General features: G+C 47.7%; 1 protein-coding gene across 1 annotated transcript; it reads right to left on the bottom strand.

The window, feature by feature from the left end:
* Positions 1-1,081: 1,081 nt before the first annotated feature.
* stx11 (syntaxin 11) lies at positions 1,082-18,508 on the bottom strand. The gene is made up of 2 exons (XM_033025081.1): positions 18,171-18,508; positions 1,082-2,228 (listed from the first exon to the last, which is right to left on the bottom strand). Exon 2 carries the CDS (start codon positions 2,221-2,223, stop codon positions 1,366-1,368), a length of 858 nt encoding a protein of 285 aa, XP_032880972.1. The 5' UTR covers positions 2,224-2,228; positions 18,171-18,508; the 3' UTR covers positions 1,082-1,365.
* Positions 18,509-19,454: the final 946 nt, after the last annotated feature.

Here is a 19,454-nt window from a genome sequence, read left to right as displayed (position 1 = left end):
TTGGGGGAGTCCAGTACCAGGGGCCCCAGTTTAAGAATAAGGAGTAAGCCATTTAGAACGGAGAGGAGGAAACACTTTTACACACAGAGAGTGGTGAGTCTGTGGAATTCTCTGCCTTAGGAGGCCGGTTCTCTGGATACTTTCAAGAGAGAGCTGGATAGGGCTCTTAAAGATAGCGGAGTCAGGGGATATGGGGAGAAGGCAGGAACGGGGTACTGATTGCGGTATGGGAGCAAAGCAAACAAAGCAAACAAGTACCTCAGCGGATCAGACAGCACCTCTGGAGAAAAGGAATAGGTGACGTTTCGGGTCAAGACCCTTGGTCTGAAGAAGGGTTTCGACCTGAAACGTCAGTCTGAAGAAGGGCCTTGACCCGAAATGTCACCTATTCCATTTCTCTAGAGATACTGTGTCACTTGCTGAGTTACTCCAGGTTTTCGTGTCTACGGTTTAAACCAGCATTTGCAGTTCGGTGTGCAGTTTTGGTCTCCTAATTTGAGGAAGGACATCCTTGCTATTGAGGCAGTGCAGCGTAGGTTCACGAGGTTAATCCCTGGGATGGCGGCACTGTCATATGAGGAAAGATCGGAAAGACTGGGCTTGTATTCACTGGAATTTAGAAGGATGAGAGGGTATCTTATAGAAGCGTGTAAAATTATAAAAGGACTGGACAAGCGAGATGCAGGAAAAATGTTCCCAATGATGGGGCAGTCCAGAACCAGGGGTCACAGTCTAAGAATAAAGAGGAGGCCATTTAAAGCTGAGATGAGAAAAAACCTTTTCACCCAAAGAGTTGTGAATTTGTGGAATTCTCTGCCTCAGAAGGCAGTGGAGGCCAATTCTCTGGATGCTTTCAAGAGAGAGATAGTGGAGTCAGGGGATATGGGGAGAAGGCAGGAACGGTGTACTGATTATGGATGATCAGCCATGATCACAGTGAATGGAGGTGCTGGCCAGAAGGGCCGAATAGCCTCCTCCTGCACCTATTGTCTATTGAAAAGGAATAGGTGGCGTTTCGGGTCAAGACCCTTAGTCTGAAGAAGGATCTCGACCTGAAACGTCAGTCTGAAGAAGGGCGTCGACTCGAAATGTCACCAATTCCTTTTCTCTGGAGATATTGTGTGACTTGCTAAGTTACTCGAGCTTTTCGTGTCTACGGTTTAAACCAGCATTTACAATTTCTTCCTACACAATTAAAATCCTTTGTTGTAACCTGGAGATGCTGCAGGCATATAGAATATCATCTTCAAAAGGAGAATATCATTGCTGTCCCATCCATTTGCTCAGAGAGGGTGTTGTTACTTTTGCTGTGAGATTATGAAGTTGTATTAAGGCACAGAGAGCGACAACGTGCGGACGAGGATGTCAAGGGCAGCAACTGCAACAGCAGAAGATCTGTCGACAGATGTTTTTCCTTTTCAGCTCCACGGCCTTTGCCAGCTGAGTCCTGGCAACACCAACGTAATCTTGAACCTTCTGCACATTCACCTCGACGTTGTTGAGAGTGTCAGACTGTTGCTCCACCAGCAAGGCCATTTGCAAGAACAGGTCATGGATCTCTCGTACTCTGGACTCCAGCTTCAACAGCTCCTGGTGCCGCAGTTCAATCTCCGACAGAGCCGATCGCGCTCCCCGCACCTCGCTCAGCAGGTTCTCTGAAAACACATCCCATTTCCCCAGTTCTATTATCTCCTCCATTTCGTTGCCCGACACATCCTTCCCCATGATCTCCAGTTGCCGCTGGATCCGGCTCTTGCAGTTTTCCCGCTGCCTCATCTCCTCCATGTTATAGTCCACCATGGCGTCGTGGAAGGCATGGAGAAGAGTGTAATGCTGTGCCTTGGCAATGCGGACAATGGCAGCATTGGGCCCGTGTGTGCCCGTGATCTCTTCTGTGTAGTTGCTCAGGTTCTGCAGCCTCTGTTGAATCTTCTCACCTTGCCCCTTTATGGCTTTAGCGATAGAACTTGAATCCCGCTTGATGCTGCTGAAACGTCGCATTGAGGTCAGAAAGCGATTGTTCTGTTTGCCCAGGCGCCTGATGTCCACCTTCAGACGTCCATTTTCCTCCCAAATCTGGTGCACCGTCTTATAAAGAACCTGTAAAATGAAGTCGCATTCAAACACAAAGCTCTCTTGATGGGAATCGGGCTTATCTTCAGCCTCTGTCGACAGCTGATACAGTTTTGAAAGTCCGATCAATTCTTCAAGCCTGTCCTTCATTGTTTCTGAAAGAACAGAAGAAGGCAAATAGTAAAATAACGCTGTTACCAAGAACAAATTATTAACAAACTTCCATACTTCTTAATAACTAAGTTTACAATAGCCAATTATAAAAAAAAACATGAATATAAATGGCATGTTTTCCACTCCCGCAACAACAGCTTCGTCCGCTGGACTGGAGGGTGATAGCTTCGTCTGCCCCGGGCAGCGGAGTTTGAACCGGCCCGTTCGCGGAGCTCGGATTCGGCCGCGGGACTTACCATCACACAACATCAGAAGCCTGGATCGCCTCAACGCAGAGGGAGAACAAGGAGGGAAGAGACAAGGACTTTAAGACTTCTGCCTTCCATCACAGTGAGGAGGTGCCTGGCAGACTCACTGTGGTGGATGTCAAATCTGTGTTCATTGTGTGTTTTGTTATTTTATTCTATGTTATGACTGCAAAGTACGAAATTTCGTTCAGACTGAAAAGTCTGAATGACAATAAAGGATACTTTGAGCTCGGGAAACACCAAAATGCTCTACACCCAACTCCCATTGTAATGTTGGAATTTTGGTGACCTATTATTGCACAGTTAAATTAGGAGAGCGGGTACACAAAATTGCTGGGGAAACTCAGCGGGTGCAGCAGCATCTATGGAGCGAAGGAAATAGGCGACGTTTCGGCCCGAAACCCTTCTTCAGACCCCCCCTCCTCTCACCCCACTCACCATCAACAACACCACAGTCACATCTGTGGAGTCTTTTAAGTTCCTGGGAACCATCATCTCCAAGAACATTAAGTGGGGGGCTACCATCGACTCCACAGTCAAAAAGGCACATCAGCGGCTCTGACCTCCCCACCATCGAAGGGATCTATCGTGGCCGCTGCCTCAAAAAGGCAGCCAACATCATCAAAGGCCCACACCATCCTGGCCACACACTCATCTCACCACTGCCATCGGGAAGAGGTACAGGAGCCTGAGAACTGTAAAGTTCAGGTTCAGGAACAGCTTCTTCCCTACAACCATCAGGTTATTAAACACTACAACCTCATAAGCTATGAACTACAATAGACTATTATTATTATTGCACTGTTATTGTTTGGGTTTTTTCTGAGTTTTTGTTATATTATTTATTGTGATTACATATTCTGTTGTCAAGTAAGAATTGTTAATTGTTCTATCTGGGACACATGACAATAAAATACTCTTGGCTCTTGAAAACAAAGATCTTGAGGAAAACCCACGTAGGTCACGGGGAGAAGGTACAAACTCCGTACAGACAGCTCTCGTAGTCAGGATCGAACCCGGTTCTCTGGCGCTGCGAGGCAGCAACTCTAACACTGTGCCACTGCACCTTCCGCACCAACTTTCTCCAGCAGTCCAATGCTTCCCAGGTCCTGCCCCACTGCAGACACAAGGTATAGGGCACGGTTGCCTTTTGGCCGCAGTGGGGATCCCTGTATCCCCCTGCAACCTGTTTCTCTCGAGGTTCACAGACTCGCCAGCCGCCTGCCACTGTTGCGGGCTGGAAGGAACACTCCTGTGTACCACGTCTACATGGAGTGTGTGAGGCTGCAGCCACTGTTCCAATATCTAAAGGGGCTGCTCCTCGTCTTCTGGCTGCACTTCACACCCTGGGACCATCCTCATCTTTGGACACCCTGTGCGTAGGGGAGAGGGTTTGGGGCTGAAGATGTCCTGGTTGGGTTGCTCCTGGGCCTGGCCAAGCTGGCCATCCGCGAGTCACGGCGCCAGGCAGAAGAGGGCTCTGCCCGAGCCGGCTGCCCACCCGCCCCTTTCCCGGGGTTACGTCCGTGCCCGGGTGGTGTTAGAGAGGGACTACGCTCTGTTCACGGGCACCCTGGGGGATTTCCGGGACCGCTGGGCACTGCGGGGGGTGGAAGTCATCCTCGATGGGGATTCTAATATAGTTGTACACGAGTTCATTGTCTTGTATTATGGTGGTGGGTTCTGATTTGTTTTATTGTATTATTGCTTATAATTGCTTAATTTTTTTTACTTAAATAAAACAGTGCAAAGTTTCCTCAGAATTGGCTTGAGATGGCAGCTGGATAGAGTCAGATTCATACAGCATGGAAACAGGCCCTTCAGACTTCCAATAGACATAGAAACATAGAAAATAGGTGCAGGAGTAGGCCATTTGGCCCTTCGAGCCTGCACCACCATTCAATATGATCATGGCTGATCATCCAACTCAGTATCCTGTACCTGCCTTCTCTCCATACCCCCTGATCACTTTAGCCACAAGGGCCACATCTAACCCCCTCTTAAATATTGCCAATGAACTGGCCTCAACTACCTTCTGTGGCAGAGAATTCCAGAGATTCACCACTCTCTGTGTGAAAAATGTTTTCCTCATCTCGGTCCTAAAAGATTTCCCCCTTATCCTTAAACTGTGACCCATTGTTCTGGACTTCCCCAACATCAGGAACAATCTTCCTGCATCTAGCCTGTCCAACCCCTTAAGAATTTTGTAAGTTTCTATAAGATCCCCCCTCAATCTTCTAAATTCTAGCGAGTACAAGCCGAGTCTATCCAGTCTTTCTTCATATGAAAGTCCTGACATCCCAGGAATCAGTCTGGTGAACCTTCTCTGTACTCCCTCTATGGCAAGAATGTCTTTCCTCAGATTAGGAGACCAAAACTGTACGCAATACTCCAGGTGTGGTCTCACCAAGACCACATAGACTCACCAATAGAGGGGAAAAGATGGGATTTAAGCCATCACACATAGTCCATGGTGGAATTTCTGGGGAAAATTGGGTAATATATGTGGTTGTTTGCTGAGGTAATTCAGCAGCAAGAAAATGAGAAGTGCGAGAAAGAAAATAGTAGGTATACAAAAATGCTGGAGAAACTCAGCGGGTGAGGCAGCATCTATGGAGCGAAGGAAATAGGTGACGTTTCAGGTCGAGACCCTTCTTCAGACTGATGTGAGGGTGGGGTGGGCGGGAAGAAGAAAGGAAGAGGCGGAGCCATTTGGCGGAGGGAGAGCTGAGAAGGGGAAGACAAAGCAGGAACTACCTGAAATTAGAGAAGTCAATGTTCATACCGCTGTGGGGCAAACTGCCCAAGCGAAATATGAGGTGCTGTTCCTCCAATTTACGGTGGTCCTTACAATTTACGGTTCTTCGAATTTACGGTGGAGAGAAGTTGCAAAAAAAAGCATAAAATCGGGTACAGTCGGGAAGAAGAGGGGTGAAAATGGCATGTAAACTGATGCAGGTCTGCCATGAGGTGGCTGTGCGTGAAAAGCATTGTGCACTGGACTGCATAAAGGTCTGGTACTTTCCCCTGCAACCACAGGAGATGCAACACCTGTCCCTAGACCTCCTCCCTTGACTCCGTCCAATCACCCCGACAGTCCTTTCAGGTGAGGCAGAGGTTCAATTGCACCTCCTCCAACCTCATCTACTGAATCCGCTGCTCCAGGTGTGGAGTTCCAGTAAAGAGTGGAGGAAAAAGTGGAAGATGTAAAAGGATCGGGCGAGAGCGAGGGGAGAGGGTGTGAACGGATAGAGTGGTAGCGAATAGGAAGGAACTGCAGATGTTGGTTTACATTGAGATAGCAGAAAATGCTGGAGTAATTCGGGACAGGCAGCATCTCTGGGTAGAAGGAGACCCTTCTTCACATTCACAAGTTATAGGAGTAGAATGAGGCCATTCGGCCCATCGAGTCTACTCCACCATTCAATCATGGCTGATCTCTGCCTCCTAATCCCATTGTCCTGCCTTCTCCCCATAACCCCTGACACTCGTTCTAATCAACAATTTGTCTATCTCTGCCTTAAAAATATCCACTGACTTGACCTCCACAGCCCCTGTGGCAATGAGTTCCACAGATTAACTACCCTGACTAAAGAGGTTCCTCCTCACCTCCTTTCTAAAAGAGCGATCTTTAATTCCGAGGCCCGACACGAAACGTCACCCATTCCTTCACTCGCTGCCTGTCCCGCTGAGTTACTCCAGCATTTTGCGTGTGTCCAGATTACGGAGTGAGATGGGAGGATGGAGGTAGACACAAAATGCTGGAGTAACTCAGCGGGTGAGGCAGCATCTCTTGAGAGAAGGAATGGGTGACGTTTCGGGTCGAGACCCTTCTTCAGACTGAAGGATGGAGTGAAGGATTGAGTTCAAAAAGTGGCAAGGATTCACACTCTCCACTACGCCAAGTTCTCCAAACGACGATCAGACTGAGCCCCCTCTGAATATTTTGACTGACACATTGCCCTATCCAGAAAACTTTACTTCAGTCAGATGGTTAAATGAATTTTACATCTGAATAGAAACTGCTAGTACAGTCACATTCCAACTGTGTTTGCTTGGACATTAAATGAACAGTTGGAACTGCTACATCAGTAATTTAAATGCATGTTTTTCACGAAGCAGTCACGGTGGCGCAGCGGTAGTGTTGCTGCCTTACAGCGCTTGCAGCGCCGGAGACCCGGGTTCAATCCCAACTACGGGTGCCGTCTGTACGGAGTTTGTACGTTCTCCCCGTGACTTGCGTGGGTTTTCTCCGAGATCTTCGGTTTCCTCCCACACTCCAAAAACGTACAGGTTTGTAGGTTAATTGGTAAATGTGAAAATTGTCCCTAGTGTGAGTAGAACAGTGTTCATGTGTGGGGATCGCTAGTTGGTGCGGGCCCGGTGGGCCGAAGGGCCTGTTTCTGTGCTGTATCTCTGAACTAAACTGAACTAAGCACACTTGCCTTCATTGATGGGGTGGCCGTTTATTGAGTGATGTCATGCTACAGCTGTACAAGACATTGATGAGACATTGATGAGACCACCACCTGGAACATCGTGTGTAGGAAGGAACTGCAGATGCTGGTTTTCACCGAAGATAGACACAAATTGCTGGAGTAACTCAGCGGGACAGGCAGCATCTCTGGCGAGAAGGAGTGGGTCTCGGGTTGACGCCCTTCTTCAGACTGAGAATCAGGGCAGAGGGAGCCACAGAGATAAGGAAGGGTAAGGTGTGAAAACGTGACATCGAAAGTGATGGGGATCGAGGAAAATGTAGAATAGATCATTGTTAACTAGGAGAAGGTGACAACGAAGCAAATAGAGGTAACTTTAATCAGGGGGACAGTCAGACTGGTCGGAGAATTGGGAAAGGGGAGGGATGGGGAGAGAGGGAGAGGGGAAGGATGGAGAGAGAGTGAAAGCAAGGGTTACTTGAAGTTAGAGGAGTCAATATTCATACCACTGGGGTGTAGTTTGCATTGTCCTGCTTGAGCATGCATAATTTTGGTGGAAAAATCCAAGTCAGTCATGTGATTATGAAAGGGTGCAGAAAAGATTCCCAAGGATGTTACTGCAACTGGGTGGCTTGAGTATGTGGAGAGAATGGAAAGGCTGGGACTTCTTTTTCTGGGACGAAGGAGCAGAGCTCATAGACAAGTTGGCCAGGCACGCAGTATTTATCTCAGGATGGGGAAGTCTAAAACTAGGTTGAAGGAGAAAGATTTAATGGGCAACTTTTCATTTCGAGGGTGGTGGGTATATGGAGTGAGCTGCCAGTGGTGGAGGTGGTTACGATTGCAATGTTTAAAGGACATTTCGATGTCCAGGTTTGTGGATATGAAGGGTTTGGAGGAAGATGGGACAAATACAGGCAAATGGTTTACTAGTGCAGTAAGGAACTGCAGATGCTGGTTTAAACTGAAGATAGAAACAAAAAGCTGTAGTAACTCAGCGGGGCAGGCAGCATTTCTGGAAGAAGGAATGGGTGACGTTTCAGGTCGAGACGCTTCTGCAGACTGGTCTAGGAATGCACCTTTGTCAGCATGGATAGGTTAGGTCAAAGCCGAAGTTTCCCTGCTGTAGTCTTCCATGACTCAATGCCAGTGTTGTTTTGCAGAGCCTGATCTCAATTCTTCCCAAAGATTGCCCAAGGCATAGAACGGTGGAATGAAACAGTGACCCGCCCTGCCAAATGCTGTCTCCACAAATTAAACTAAATGGCATCTTCTGGAGTTGCCTGCCTTGTTCACTCACTGACTATCACACACTTGCTCTCGCACTCACACTCACACACACTTCCCATTATTCTGGAAAGTTCTTTGCTTTAAAATCTTATCCAAAGCACTGAGGTACCTTTAAAACCTGATCACTCCTGCAGGACCAATGCATTTCCTTTGATCGTCTCGTCTCTTTCCCCTCCAGTAGGATTCTCATGCTGATCACAATATGGTCACTTCACCAGCATTTGCACTACTTTCGCCACACTTTTCTTGCACCCTCATCTCATTTGCTTGCGTTTGCAATTCGGAAGACAGGGCTCCTGCTGTAAAACCCACGCACAACCACGGTGGCTCAACGGTAGAGTTGCTGCCTGACAGCGAATGCAGCGTCGGAGATCCGGGTTCCATCCCGACTATGGGTGCTGTCTGTAAGGAGTTTGTACCTTCTCCCCGTGACCACGTGGGTTTTCTTCAAAATCTTTCTATCTCCGACATTCTTGCTATTGAGGGAGTGCAGCGTAGGTTCACGAGCTTAATTCCCAGGATGGCGGGACTGTCATATGCTGAGAGAATGGCGCGGCTGGGCTTGTACACTCTGGTGTTTAGAAGGATGAGAGGGGATCGTATTGAAACATATAAGATTATTAAGGGTTTAGACACGCTAGAGGCAGGAAACATGTTCCCGATGTTGGGGGAGTCCAGAACCAGGGGCCACAGTTTAAGAATAAGGGGTAAACCATTTAGAACGGAGATGAGGAAACTTTCCCAGAGAGTGGTGAGTCTGTGGAATTCTCTGCTGAGGGCGGTGGAGGCCGGTTCCCTGGATAATTTCACGAGAGAGCTAGATAGGGCTCTTGAATATCGCGGAGTCAGGGGATATGGGGAGAAGGCAGGAACGGGGTACTGATTGTGGATGATCAACCATGATCATATTGAATGGTGTTGCTGGCTTGAAGGGCCGAATGGCCTACTACTGCACCTATTGTCTATTGTCGATTTTCTTTGGTTTCCTCCCACACTCCAAATACTTACAGGTTTGTAGGTTAATTGGTGTGGTATTAATATAAATTGTCCCTAGTGTGTGTAGGATAGTGTTAGTGTGCGGGAATCGCTGGTTGGTGCAGACTCGGTGGGCTGAAGGCCTGTTTCCACGTTGTATCTCTAAACTAAACTAAATTCAACCCCCGTGTGGTTTTTAACTTTTGCAACAGCTTCCCATTCAGTACCAAGGACCAGGGTTGTCAAAAGAAGGTGGGGGCAGGGGCAAGGGTAAGGGAAGATACGTTTAAAAAAGTTGAAGTCATTTTCCAAGCAGCGATTTCAGAATGACTCATTGACCTCTCTTTCACTCAGTAATGCCTTCCTTCCACATTAGCCCTACTCATTTTATTGCATTTGAACAACTGATGCATCAATTGAGTAATCTTTCCACCCAACTGTTGTAAGTTCCCCCTTCCTGCATTTGGGTTAGGTTGCCAGTTAGCACGGCAGTTAGTGAGAGAAGGGATGAAGAAGGGTCTCAACCCGAAACGTCACCCATTCCTTTTCTCCAGAGACGCTGTCGGACCTGATGAGTTACTCCAGCTTTTTGTGTCTATCTTTGGATAACAATCCCATTTGTGCTTATAGGATAGGAATCTGAGGAGTAACTCTTTCACGCACACAGGGTGTATGGAACAAGCTGCCAGAGGAGGTAGTTGAGGCTGGGACTATCCCAACATTCAAGAAACAGTTAGACAGGTACATGGATAGGATAGGTTTGTCGGGATATGGACTAATCACAGGCAGATGGACTGGTGTAGCTGGGACATGTTGGCAGGTGTGGGCAAGTTGGGTCGAAGAGCCTGTTTCCATGCTGTTATCACTCTATGACTCGAGATAGTATTAGCATTTTATATTTTCCTCGCAATTATAATTTAGAGTTACAAATAGCTATATTCCCTCGTTCAAGTCATCTTAGTTGAGTGACATTTGTGGCACTTATTTAAAGTCACATTACAATTTTTTCCATTTGGTTTATTATAGTCTTTTGGAGTCAGTCTAAATCAATATTTGGTTTAGTCAATTTGGCAAGTGGGTCTGTAATGCCTCAATTCTTTCCACTTCCTGCTCTCTTTCTCTGAAGAGAGACGATACCATGCTCCTGGAATAGAGAACTGTTCCGACACAAAACATCACCAATAGGCCTTTCAGCCCAAATTACCCATGCTGACCAACATGTTCCATCTAAACATGCAGGTGCAGCAGGCAGTGAAGTAAGCTAATGGCATGTTGGCCTTCATAACGAGAGGATTTGAGTATAGGAGGAAAGAGCCCCCATTCGCTGTGATGGCATTTCAGTCTCAGTCACAGAGGCTGACGTCAGGAAATCCTTCAGAGGGGTGAAACCCCGAAAAGCACCTGGACCTGATGGTATACCCGGTCGTGTTCTAAAAATCTGTGCGGACCAACTGGCTGGAGTTTTTACGGACATTTTCAACCTCTCACTTCTGAGGTCTGAGGTCCCCACCTGCTTTAAAAGGGCATCAATTATACCAGTGCCCAAGAAGAGTAAGGTGACGTGCCTCAATGACTATCGACCAGTGGCACTAACGCCGGTGGTGATGAAGTGCTTTGAGAGGTTGCTCATGGAGCAAATCAACTCCTACCTCGACAAAAACCTGGACCCACTGCAGTTCGCTTACCGCCACAACAGATCAACGGTGGATGCGATCACGCTGGCCCTCCACTCCGCACTGGACCACTTGGACAACAAAAACTCATATGTCAGGCTGTAATTCATCGATTACAGCTCAGCATTTAACACAATCATCCCCTCCAAACTGGTTACCAAACTCGCAGAACTGGGTCTCTGCGCATCCATCTGCAATTGGATCCTCGACGTCCTCATCCACAGACCACGGTCTGTTCGTATTGGTGAAAATGTGTCAGCCTCGATAACAATCCGCACGGGAGCACCACAAGGCTGCGTGCTCAGCCCCCTGCTGTACTCCCTCTATACTCATGACTGCGTAGCCGGTCATAGTGCGAACTCCATCATCAAGTTCGCTGACGACACCATTGTTGTGGGACGTATTACTGATGGGGATGAGTCAGAGTATAGAAGAGAGATTGAGCAACTGTCCATATGGTGCCAGCACAATAACCTGGCCCTCAACACCAGCAAAACCAGGGAACTGATTGTGGACTTTGGAAGGAGTAGGATGGGGACCCACAGTCCCGTTTATATCAACGTGTCGATGGTTGAAAGGGTCAAGAGCTTCAAATTCCTGGGCGTGCACATCTCTGAAGATCTTTCCTGGTCCGAGAACACTAATGCAATTATCAAGAAAGCACATCAGCGCCTCTACTTCCTGAGAAGATTACGGAGAGTCAGTTTGTCAAGGAAGACTCTCTCTAACTTCTACAGGTGCACAGTAGAGAGCATGCTGACCGGTTGCATCGTGGCTTAGTTCGGCAACTTGAGCGCCCTGGAGAGGAAAAGACTACAAAAAGTAGTAAACACCGCCCAGTCCATCATCGGCTCTGAACTTCCTTCCATCGAGGGGATTTATCGCAGTTGCTGCCTCAAAAATGCTGGCAGTATCATCAGAGACCCACACCATCCTGGCCACACACTCATCTCCCTGCTACCTTCAGGTAGAAGGTACAGGAGCCTAAAGACTGCAACAACCAGGTTCAGGAATAGCTACTTCCCCACAGCCATCAGGCTATTAAACCTGGCTCGTACAAAACTCTGATTATTGGTGGCCCATTATCTGCTATTTGCACTTCATCAGTTTATTTGTTTATGTGTGTATATATTTATATTGTGGTATATGGACACACTGATCTGTTTTGTAGTAAATGCCTACTATGTTCTGTATGCTGAGCAAAGCAAGAATATCATTGTCCTATACAGGGACACTAAACTCACTTGAACCTGAACTTTAAGAACTTGAACTTTAAGAGGTCCTTCTGCAGTTGTACAGGGCCCTGGTGAGACCGCACCTGGAGTATTGTGGGCAGTTTTGGTCTCCTAATTTGAGGAAGGACATTCTTGCTATTGAGGGAGTGCAGCATAGGTTCACAGGGTTAATTCCCAGGATGGCGGGACTGTCATATGAGGAAAGATTGGAAAGAGTGGGTTTGCATTCACTGGAATTTAGAAGGATGAGAGGGATTCTTATAGAAATTATAAAATGATAAAAGGATTGGGCAAGCTAGATGCAGGAAAAATTTTACCAATTATGGGGTAATCCAGAACCTGGGGCCACAGTCTAAGAATAAAGGGGAGGCCAATTAAAACTGAGATGAGAAAAAACTTTTTCACCCAGAGAGTTGTGAATTTGTGGAATTCTCTGCCACAGAGGGCAGTGGAGCCCAATTCACTGGATTAATTTAAAAGAGAGTTAGATAGAGCTCTAGGGGATAGCGCAGTCAAGCGATATGGGGAGAAGGCAGGCATGGGATACTGATTGTGGATGATCAGCCATGATCACAATGAATGGCGGTGCAGGCTCAAAGGGCCTCCTCCTGCACCTATTTTCTGTTTCTATGTTTACACTAGTCTGTGGCCTGTGTTTGGCCAATATCTCTCTAAAACTATCCTGTTCACATACCTGTGTAAATGCCTCTCACATGTTGTGATGCCTCAACTACCTCCTCTGGCAGCTCACTCCATACACCCACCTTTGTGATCCTAGAATCCTCGCCGCATTTAGAGTATTGTGTCCTGTTCTGGACACCATGTTATAGGAAAGATGTTGTTATGTTGGAAAGGGCATAGTGAAGATTTACAAGGATGTTGCCAGGACTCGAGGGACTCAGCGGAATTAATAGAGTCATAAGGTTATAAGGGATAGGAGAAGAATTGGGCCATTTGGTCTATCAAGTCTACACCATTTAATCATGGCTGATCTATCTCTCCCTCCTAACCCCATTCTCCTGCCTTCTCCCCATAACCCCTGACACCCGTACTAATCAAGAATCTCTATCTCTGCCTTAAAAATATCCATTGACCTGGCCTCCATAGCCTTCTGTGGCAAATAATTCCACAGATTCACCACCCTCTGACTAGGGAAATTCCTCCTCATCCCCTTCCTAAAGGAAATTATTTAATTCTGAGGCTGTGACCTCTAGTCCTAGACTCTCCCACTAGTGGAAACATCCTCTCCACATCCACTCTATCCAAGCCTTTCACTATTCTGTATGTTTCAATGAGGTCCCCCCCTCATCCTTCTAAACTCCAGTGAGTACAGGCCCAGTGTCGACTAATGCTCATCATATGCTAACCCACTCATTCCTGGGATCATTCTTGTAAACCTCCTCTGGACCCTCTCCAGGGTCAGCACATCCTTCCTCAGATATGGTGCCCAAAATTCCTCACATTATTACAAATGCGGCCTGACCAGCTCCTTATAGAGCCTCAGAGTCAATAGATATTTTACCAGAGAGTCAGAGGACATAGGTTTAAGGTGAGGGGGGAGTGGAGATTTAATAGGAACCCGAGGGGCAACTTTTTCACACAAACGGTGGTAGGTGTATGGAACCAGCTTCCAGAGAAGGTAGTTGAGGCAGGTACTATTTCAACGTTTAAACAATAGACAATAGGTGCAGGAGTAGGCCATTTGGCCCTTCGAGCCAGCACCGCCATTCAATGTGATCATGGCTGATCATCCACAATCAGTACCCCGTTCCTGCCTTCTCCCCATATCCCCTGACTCCGCTATTTTTAAGAGCCCTATCTAGCTCTCTTGAAAGCATCCAGAGAACATTCCTCCACCACCCTCTGAGGCAGAGAATTCCATAGATTCACAACTCTCTGTGAGAAAAAGTGCTTCCTCGTCTCCGTTCTAAATGGCCTACTTCTTATCTTAAACTGTGGCCCCTGGTTCTGGACTCCACCAAGTCGGGAACATGTTTCCTGCCTCTTGCGTGTCCAAACCCTTAACAATATTATATGTTTCAATGAGATACCCTCTCATCCTTCTAAATTCCAGAGTGTACAAGCCCAGCTGCTCCATTCTCTCAGCATATGATCGTCCCGCCATCCCGGGAATTAACCTTGTAAACCTGCGCTGCACTCCCTCAATAGCAAGAATGTTTAAGAAACATTTAGGCAGGTACATGGATAAGACAGGCTTAGAGGGTCAAACGCAGGCAGGTAGATGAGACATGTTGGTCGGTGTGGGCAAGTTTGGGCGAAGGGCCTGTTTCCACACTGTATCACTATGACTAACTGTATGGAAACCTATAGGGTGTCATCATTGAAACAGTTTCAAAAATAACAATCTTATCTCAAATATTCTATCACATAATCCGTGAATGCCATTAATGAGCGAGAATAAAATAAATTAAATGCTGACTGAAAAAAAAAATCAAAGTGATTTCAGGGGACAGCATCTTCTCAGTATCACACATCATGTTGGCTTAGATCAAACCCAGTATTTAATCTTTATTATAAAAATTCTCCTAAAACCATTATGATTCTCCTAAAACCATTATGGTTCCTGGTGGCGGCGCGACTCGTTGCAGCGGCTCCTACAGCCTGTCTGTCTTTTTTTTTATTTTTGTCTAGTTAAATGTAGTGTTTGTGTTTTTTTAAGCTTGGTTTTAAATGTGTATATGTGGGGGGCGGGGGAGGGGGAAACCGTTTTAAATCTCTTCCCTGTTCGGGAGACCCGACCTTTTCCTGTCGGGTCTCCGTTGTCGTTGGGGCCTAGCACCGTGGAGCGGTCTCCAACCTGAACGACCCGGGGGCTCGGGAGACTGCGGAGCTGCGGACTACTCACCATCGTGGGGCTGGCCGGCCTCGGAGCGTGGGGAGCGGTGGTGACTCGCTGCTGCGACTCGACTCCTGGGGCTCGGAGGCTCCAGCAACGCAGCCGCAGGTCCGGTGGACTGGGACATCGGGAGCTCGCGGGTCCGGGGGGAGAGAGAGACCGCTTCCTGGAGCTCCCGCAACGCGACTTCTCCAGCCCGTGTCGCGGGGTTGGAACGACCCGGAGCGGGGTCATACATCGCCCGGCACGGCTTCATGGCCGTGGGACATTCCAGCGCCTGCCGGGGGCTCCGACCTTGTACTTTCAGACCGGGAGCGGGGCCGTAAATCGCCCCGCGCGGCCTAAAATGGCCGTGGGACTTATCATCACCCGCCTGGGGCTTGGACATCGGGAGAGAAATTGAGAGCAGGGGAGAGAAAAGACTTTGCCTTCCATCACAGTGGGTTCACTGTGATGGATGTCTGTGTGAACTTAATTGTGTGTATGTCTGTAGGACATTGTTTTTGTTTGTATGGCTGTGGAAACAAAATTTCGTTTGAGTCTCACTGGGGCTCAAATGACAATAAATTTGTATTGTATTGATCATTCTGATGAAAGTGGTTAATGGAAGAAATCCCATCATCACCCAGGGTATCTATGGATGAAGGGTGCAGGAGGGAACTGCAGATGCTGGTTTAAACTGAAGACGCTGGCTTAAGTATGGGCTGTGAATGCATCCCACTCACCCTTGCCCACAAGCCCCACCTCAATTCAATCTGTGAACGTGTCTTACTGCAACCACGAGAATGTGGAAAGACCTACTGCTTCCTCATAGTTTTAACTGCCACCGATATTGTTGGCTTCTCGAATTTTAGCTGCGTTCTCAGCCCCCTTCTTTACTCCTTGTACACCCACGACTGTGTGGCCATGTACAAATCTAATTCACTTTACAAATTTGCAGACGACACCAGCGTTGTGGGTCGGATATCAAACAATGATGAGACGGAGTACAGGAAGCAGATTTGTCACCCATTCCTTCTCTCCACAGATGTTGAATTACTGTCCCCGCTGGAATTACTCCAGCATTTTGTGTCTATCTTCGGTATAAACCAGCATCTGCCGTTCCTTCTTGCACAAGGAGATTGAGAACCTCATGTCCTGGTGTGGAGACAACAACCTTTCTCTCAATGTCAACAAGACAAAAGAGATAGTGATCGACTTCAGGAAGTGAAGTGTACACACACCCCGGTTTGCATTGACGGTGCTGAAGTAGAGATGATTGAAAGCTTCACATTCCTAGTCATAAATATTACTAAAACATCTCCTTGACTACCTACTGTATATAGAAGCAACGATCAAGAAAGCACACCACGCCTCTACTTCCTTAGAAGGCTTAGGAAGGTCGGCATGGCCCCAACAACTCTCACCAACTTCTACAGATGCACCATAGAAAGCATTTTATCAGGATGCATCACAGCTTGGTTTGGGAACAGCTCCATCCAAGACCGCAAGAAATTGCAGTGAATTGTGGACGCAGCCCAGACCATCACACAAACCAACCTCCCTTCCATTGACTCCTTCTACACCTCACGCTGCCTCGGCAAGGCCAGCAGCATAATCAAGGCGAGTCGCACCCTGGTCACTCACTCTTCTCCCCTCTCCCATCAGGCAAAAGGTGTAGAAGTGTCAAAACGCACACCTCCAGATTCAGGGACAGTTTCTTCCCAGCTGTTATCAGGCAACTGAATCATCCTACCACAACCAGAGAGCAGTGCTGAACTACTATCTACCTCATTGGTGACCTTAGGACTATCTTCGATTGGCCTTACTGGCTTTATCTAGCACTAAACATGATTCCCGTATCATGTATCTGTACACTGTAAATGGCTCGATTGTAATCATGTATTGTCTTTCTGCTGATTGACAACAAAAGCTTTTCACTGTACCTTGGTACACGTGACAGTAAACTAAACAGAACTGAATCCTTGAGCGGGCAATCCTCAGACGTCTTAACCCCCGATTCAGTTCGTTAAACCGATCCTGTTCAGCTACTGGCAAGCTACCGTATACTCCATCAAACGTCTACAGGTGCACAGTCGAGAGCACACTGAACAGTTGTACCACGTGTAGGAAGGAACTGCAGATGCTGGTTTAAACCGAAGATAGACACAAAAAGCTAGAGTAACTCAGCGGGACCGGCAGCATCTCTGGATAGAAGTTATGGGTAATGTTTCGGGTCGAGACCCTTCTTCAGACCACAGACTGAACGTCCAGGAATGAAGGAAGCTACAGAAAATGGTTGACACTGTCGATTCCATCATGGATATTGACCTCACCACTAAAGGGACGTACAGAAAGTGTTGCCTCAAAAAGGCAGCTAATATCAAACCTCCACACCACCCAGGCCACAGTCTCAAGGGTTGTCTGAAGAAGGGGTTCGGCCCGAAACGTTGCCTATTTCCTTCGCTCCATAGATGCTGCTGCACCCGCTGAGTTTCTCCAGCACTTTTGTCTACCCACACTCATATTACTGTTGGGAAGAAAGATACAGGAGACTGTGAACTATGACCTCCCGATTCACGAACTGTGACCTCCCTGCAACCATCCCAGCACCATTAAACTCTTGACCCTCTCTGTATGTTATAACCACAACCCTATCAGCAACCATGGGCTTTGTTTAGCTGACATTGCTACTTCAGCGTTGCACTGTTGTGGTCTGATTACCTAATATCATTGTATTATTAATAACTGCTGTGTTATTGTTGTATTTATGGGCCTGGAGGGCGGCAGTTAGTAAACATTTTAATTGGGGGGCGTTTCCATTCTAGGGTGCATATAACTAAACACTTGACTCTGAACGGAATCTAGGGATATGGGGAGAAGGCAGGAACGGGGTACTGATTCTGGATGATCAGCCATGATCACATTGAATGGCGGTGCTGGCTCGAAGGGCTGAATGGCCTCCTCCTGCACCTGGTTATTGTCTATGTTTCCATGACACTCAAAAGGATCCATTTCATTTTATTGCCCATGAAAAAATAATCTTTTGCACCAACGATTTAAGTAGTTGGCCATTATTTCATTTCGTATGCTTTCCCCTCCACATTGCATAGACATTTCCAGTCGACAATTAAAGTGTAGAGCGATTTCTAGCTAGGGGCGAAACTCCATTATCAATAATCAGTTTCTTCCGAACGAGTTTCGATAAACAGGAAACACTTGTTACTCACCGAGATAAGCGAGAAGCGCTCGTTGAGGCGAGAAAACAAGGTGGACTTCCCGGAACAGAGCCTCTCCACGAAGAGTGGGTTGGTTGAGCAAGTTACTGCAGAGTTAGGGGCACCTTGCTCGCTTCTCCACAACTGCTCACATCCAGAGTATCATTCACATTCACATTCACTGTCTCTCCCCGGTGCTTCTTCCGCGTTTGGCGTCCAGACCAGCGGAGAACCGTGCAGCCTCTCGAGTCACTAGCGCGGTTCAGTCACAGCCCTCTGTGATGGTCACAAGTCTCTGTGGAAGTTTTAGCCGAGGAGAGGAAGGGGTTGAACAAGCTGCGATCAACACGAATCACTGTGACAAGAACGCTGCGCCCCACATCGGAAGGTGCTATTCGCAGCACCATGTGATTCTGTTCTTTCTGACCATCGTTCCAGGAAGTGTCAAGAGAGAGACTGTCAATGGTGATTTATTGTCATCTGTCTCAGATAGAACAATGACATTCTTACTTGCAGCAGCACAACGGAATATGTAAACATAATACATTGTAAACTGTATAATGAACCAGTAAAAAAAGTTTAGTGTGTGTGTGTATATATATATAGTTCAAGTTCAAGTGAGTTTATTGTCATGTGTCCCTGTATAGGACAATGAAATTCTTGCTTTGCTTAAGCACACAGAAAATAGTAGGCATTTACTACAAAACAGATAAAAGTGTCCATATACCATATACCATGGTCTATATACTAGACCAAGTGCAGACCCGTTGGGTCTGTTTCCCCAACGGCGTTTGCGGGGGGGGGGGGGGGGGGGGGGGGGGGCGGCATCACACACACATTAACCACCCCCCAAAAACACAGGGGGGGGGGGGGGGGGGGGGAGAAGAGGGGGGGGGGGGGAGAGGAGGAGGAGGAAACGGGACAGATTTGGGAGGGAAAGGAGAGCGGGGGTAGGGGGTGAGAGAGGGGGATGGGGCAGAGACGATGTGGAGAGAGGTGGGAGAGGGGGGGGGGGGGGGGGGGGAGAGGGGGGGGGGGAGAGAGGGGAAAGAGTGGGGAGGGAGAGTGGAGGGGGAAGGGGGGAGAGAAGTGGAAGAGTGGGGAGGGAGGGGTAGGGGGAGTGGTGGAAGAGGGACAGATGGGAAGGGGCGGGGGAGAGGGAAGGGGGTGGGGTGGAGAGTGAAGGGGGATGGGGGAGAGAGGGATGGGGGGGTGAGAGGGATGGGTGGGAGAGGGAGAGGGGTGAGGAGAGGGATACATAGAAACATAAGATTCTATAAGATCCCCCCTCAATCT

Source organism: Amblyraja radiata, chromosome 8 (genome assembly GCF_010909765.2).
Source record: "Amblyraja radiata isolate CabotCenter1 chromosome 8, sAmbRad1.1.pri, whole genome shotgun sequence".
Taxonomy (NCBI): domain Eukaryota; kingdom Metazoa; phylum Chordata; class Chondrichthyes; order Rajiformes; family Rajidae; genus Amblyraja; species Amblyraja radiata.
This window is presented reverse-complemented; position numbering and strand designations above follow the sequence as displayed.

Bases quoted from the DNA above. Each gene is read 5' to 3' on its own strand.
- stx11 (XM_033025081.1), bottom strand. From the start codon at position 2,223: ATGAAGGACAGGCTTGAAGAATTGATCGGACTTTCAAAACTGTATCAG.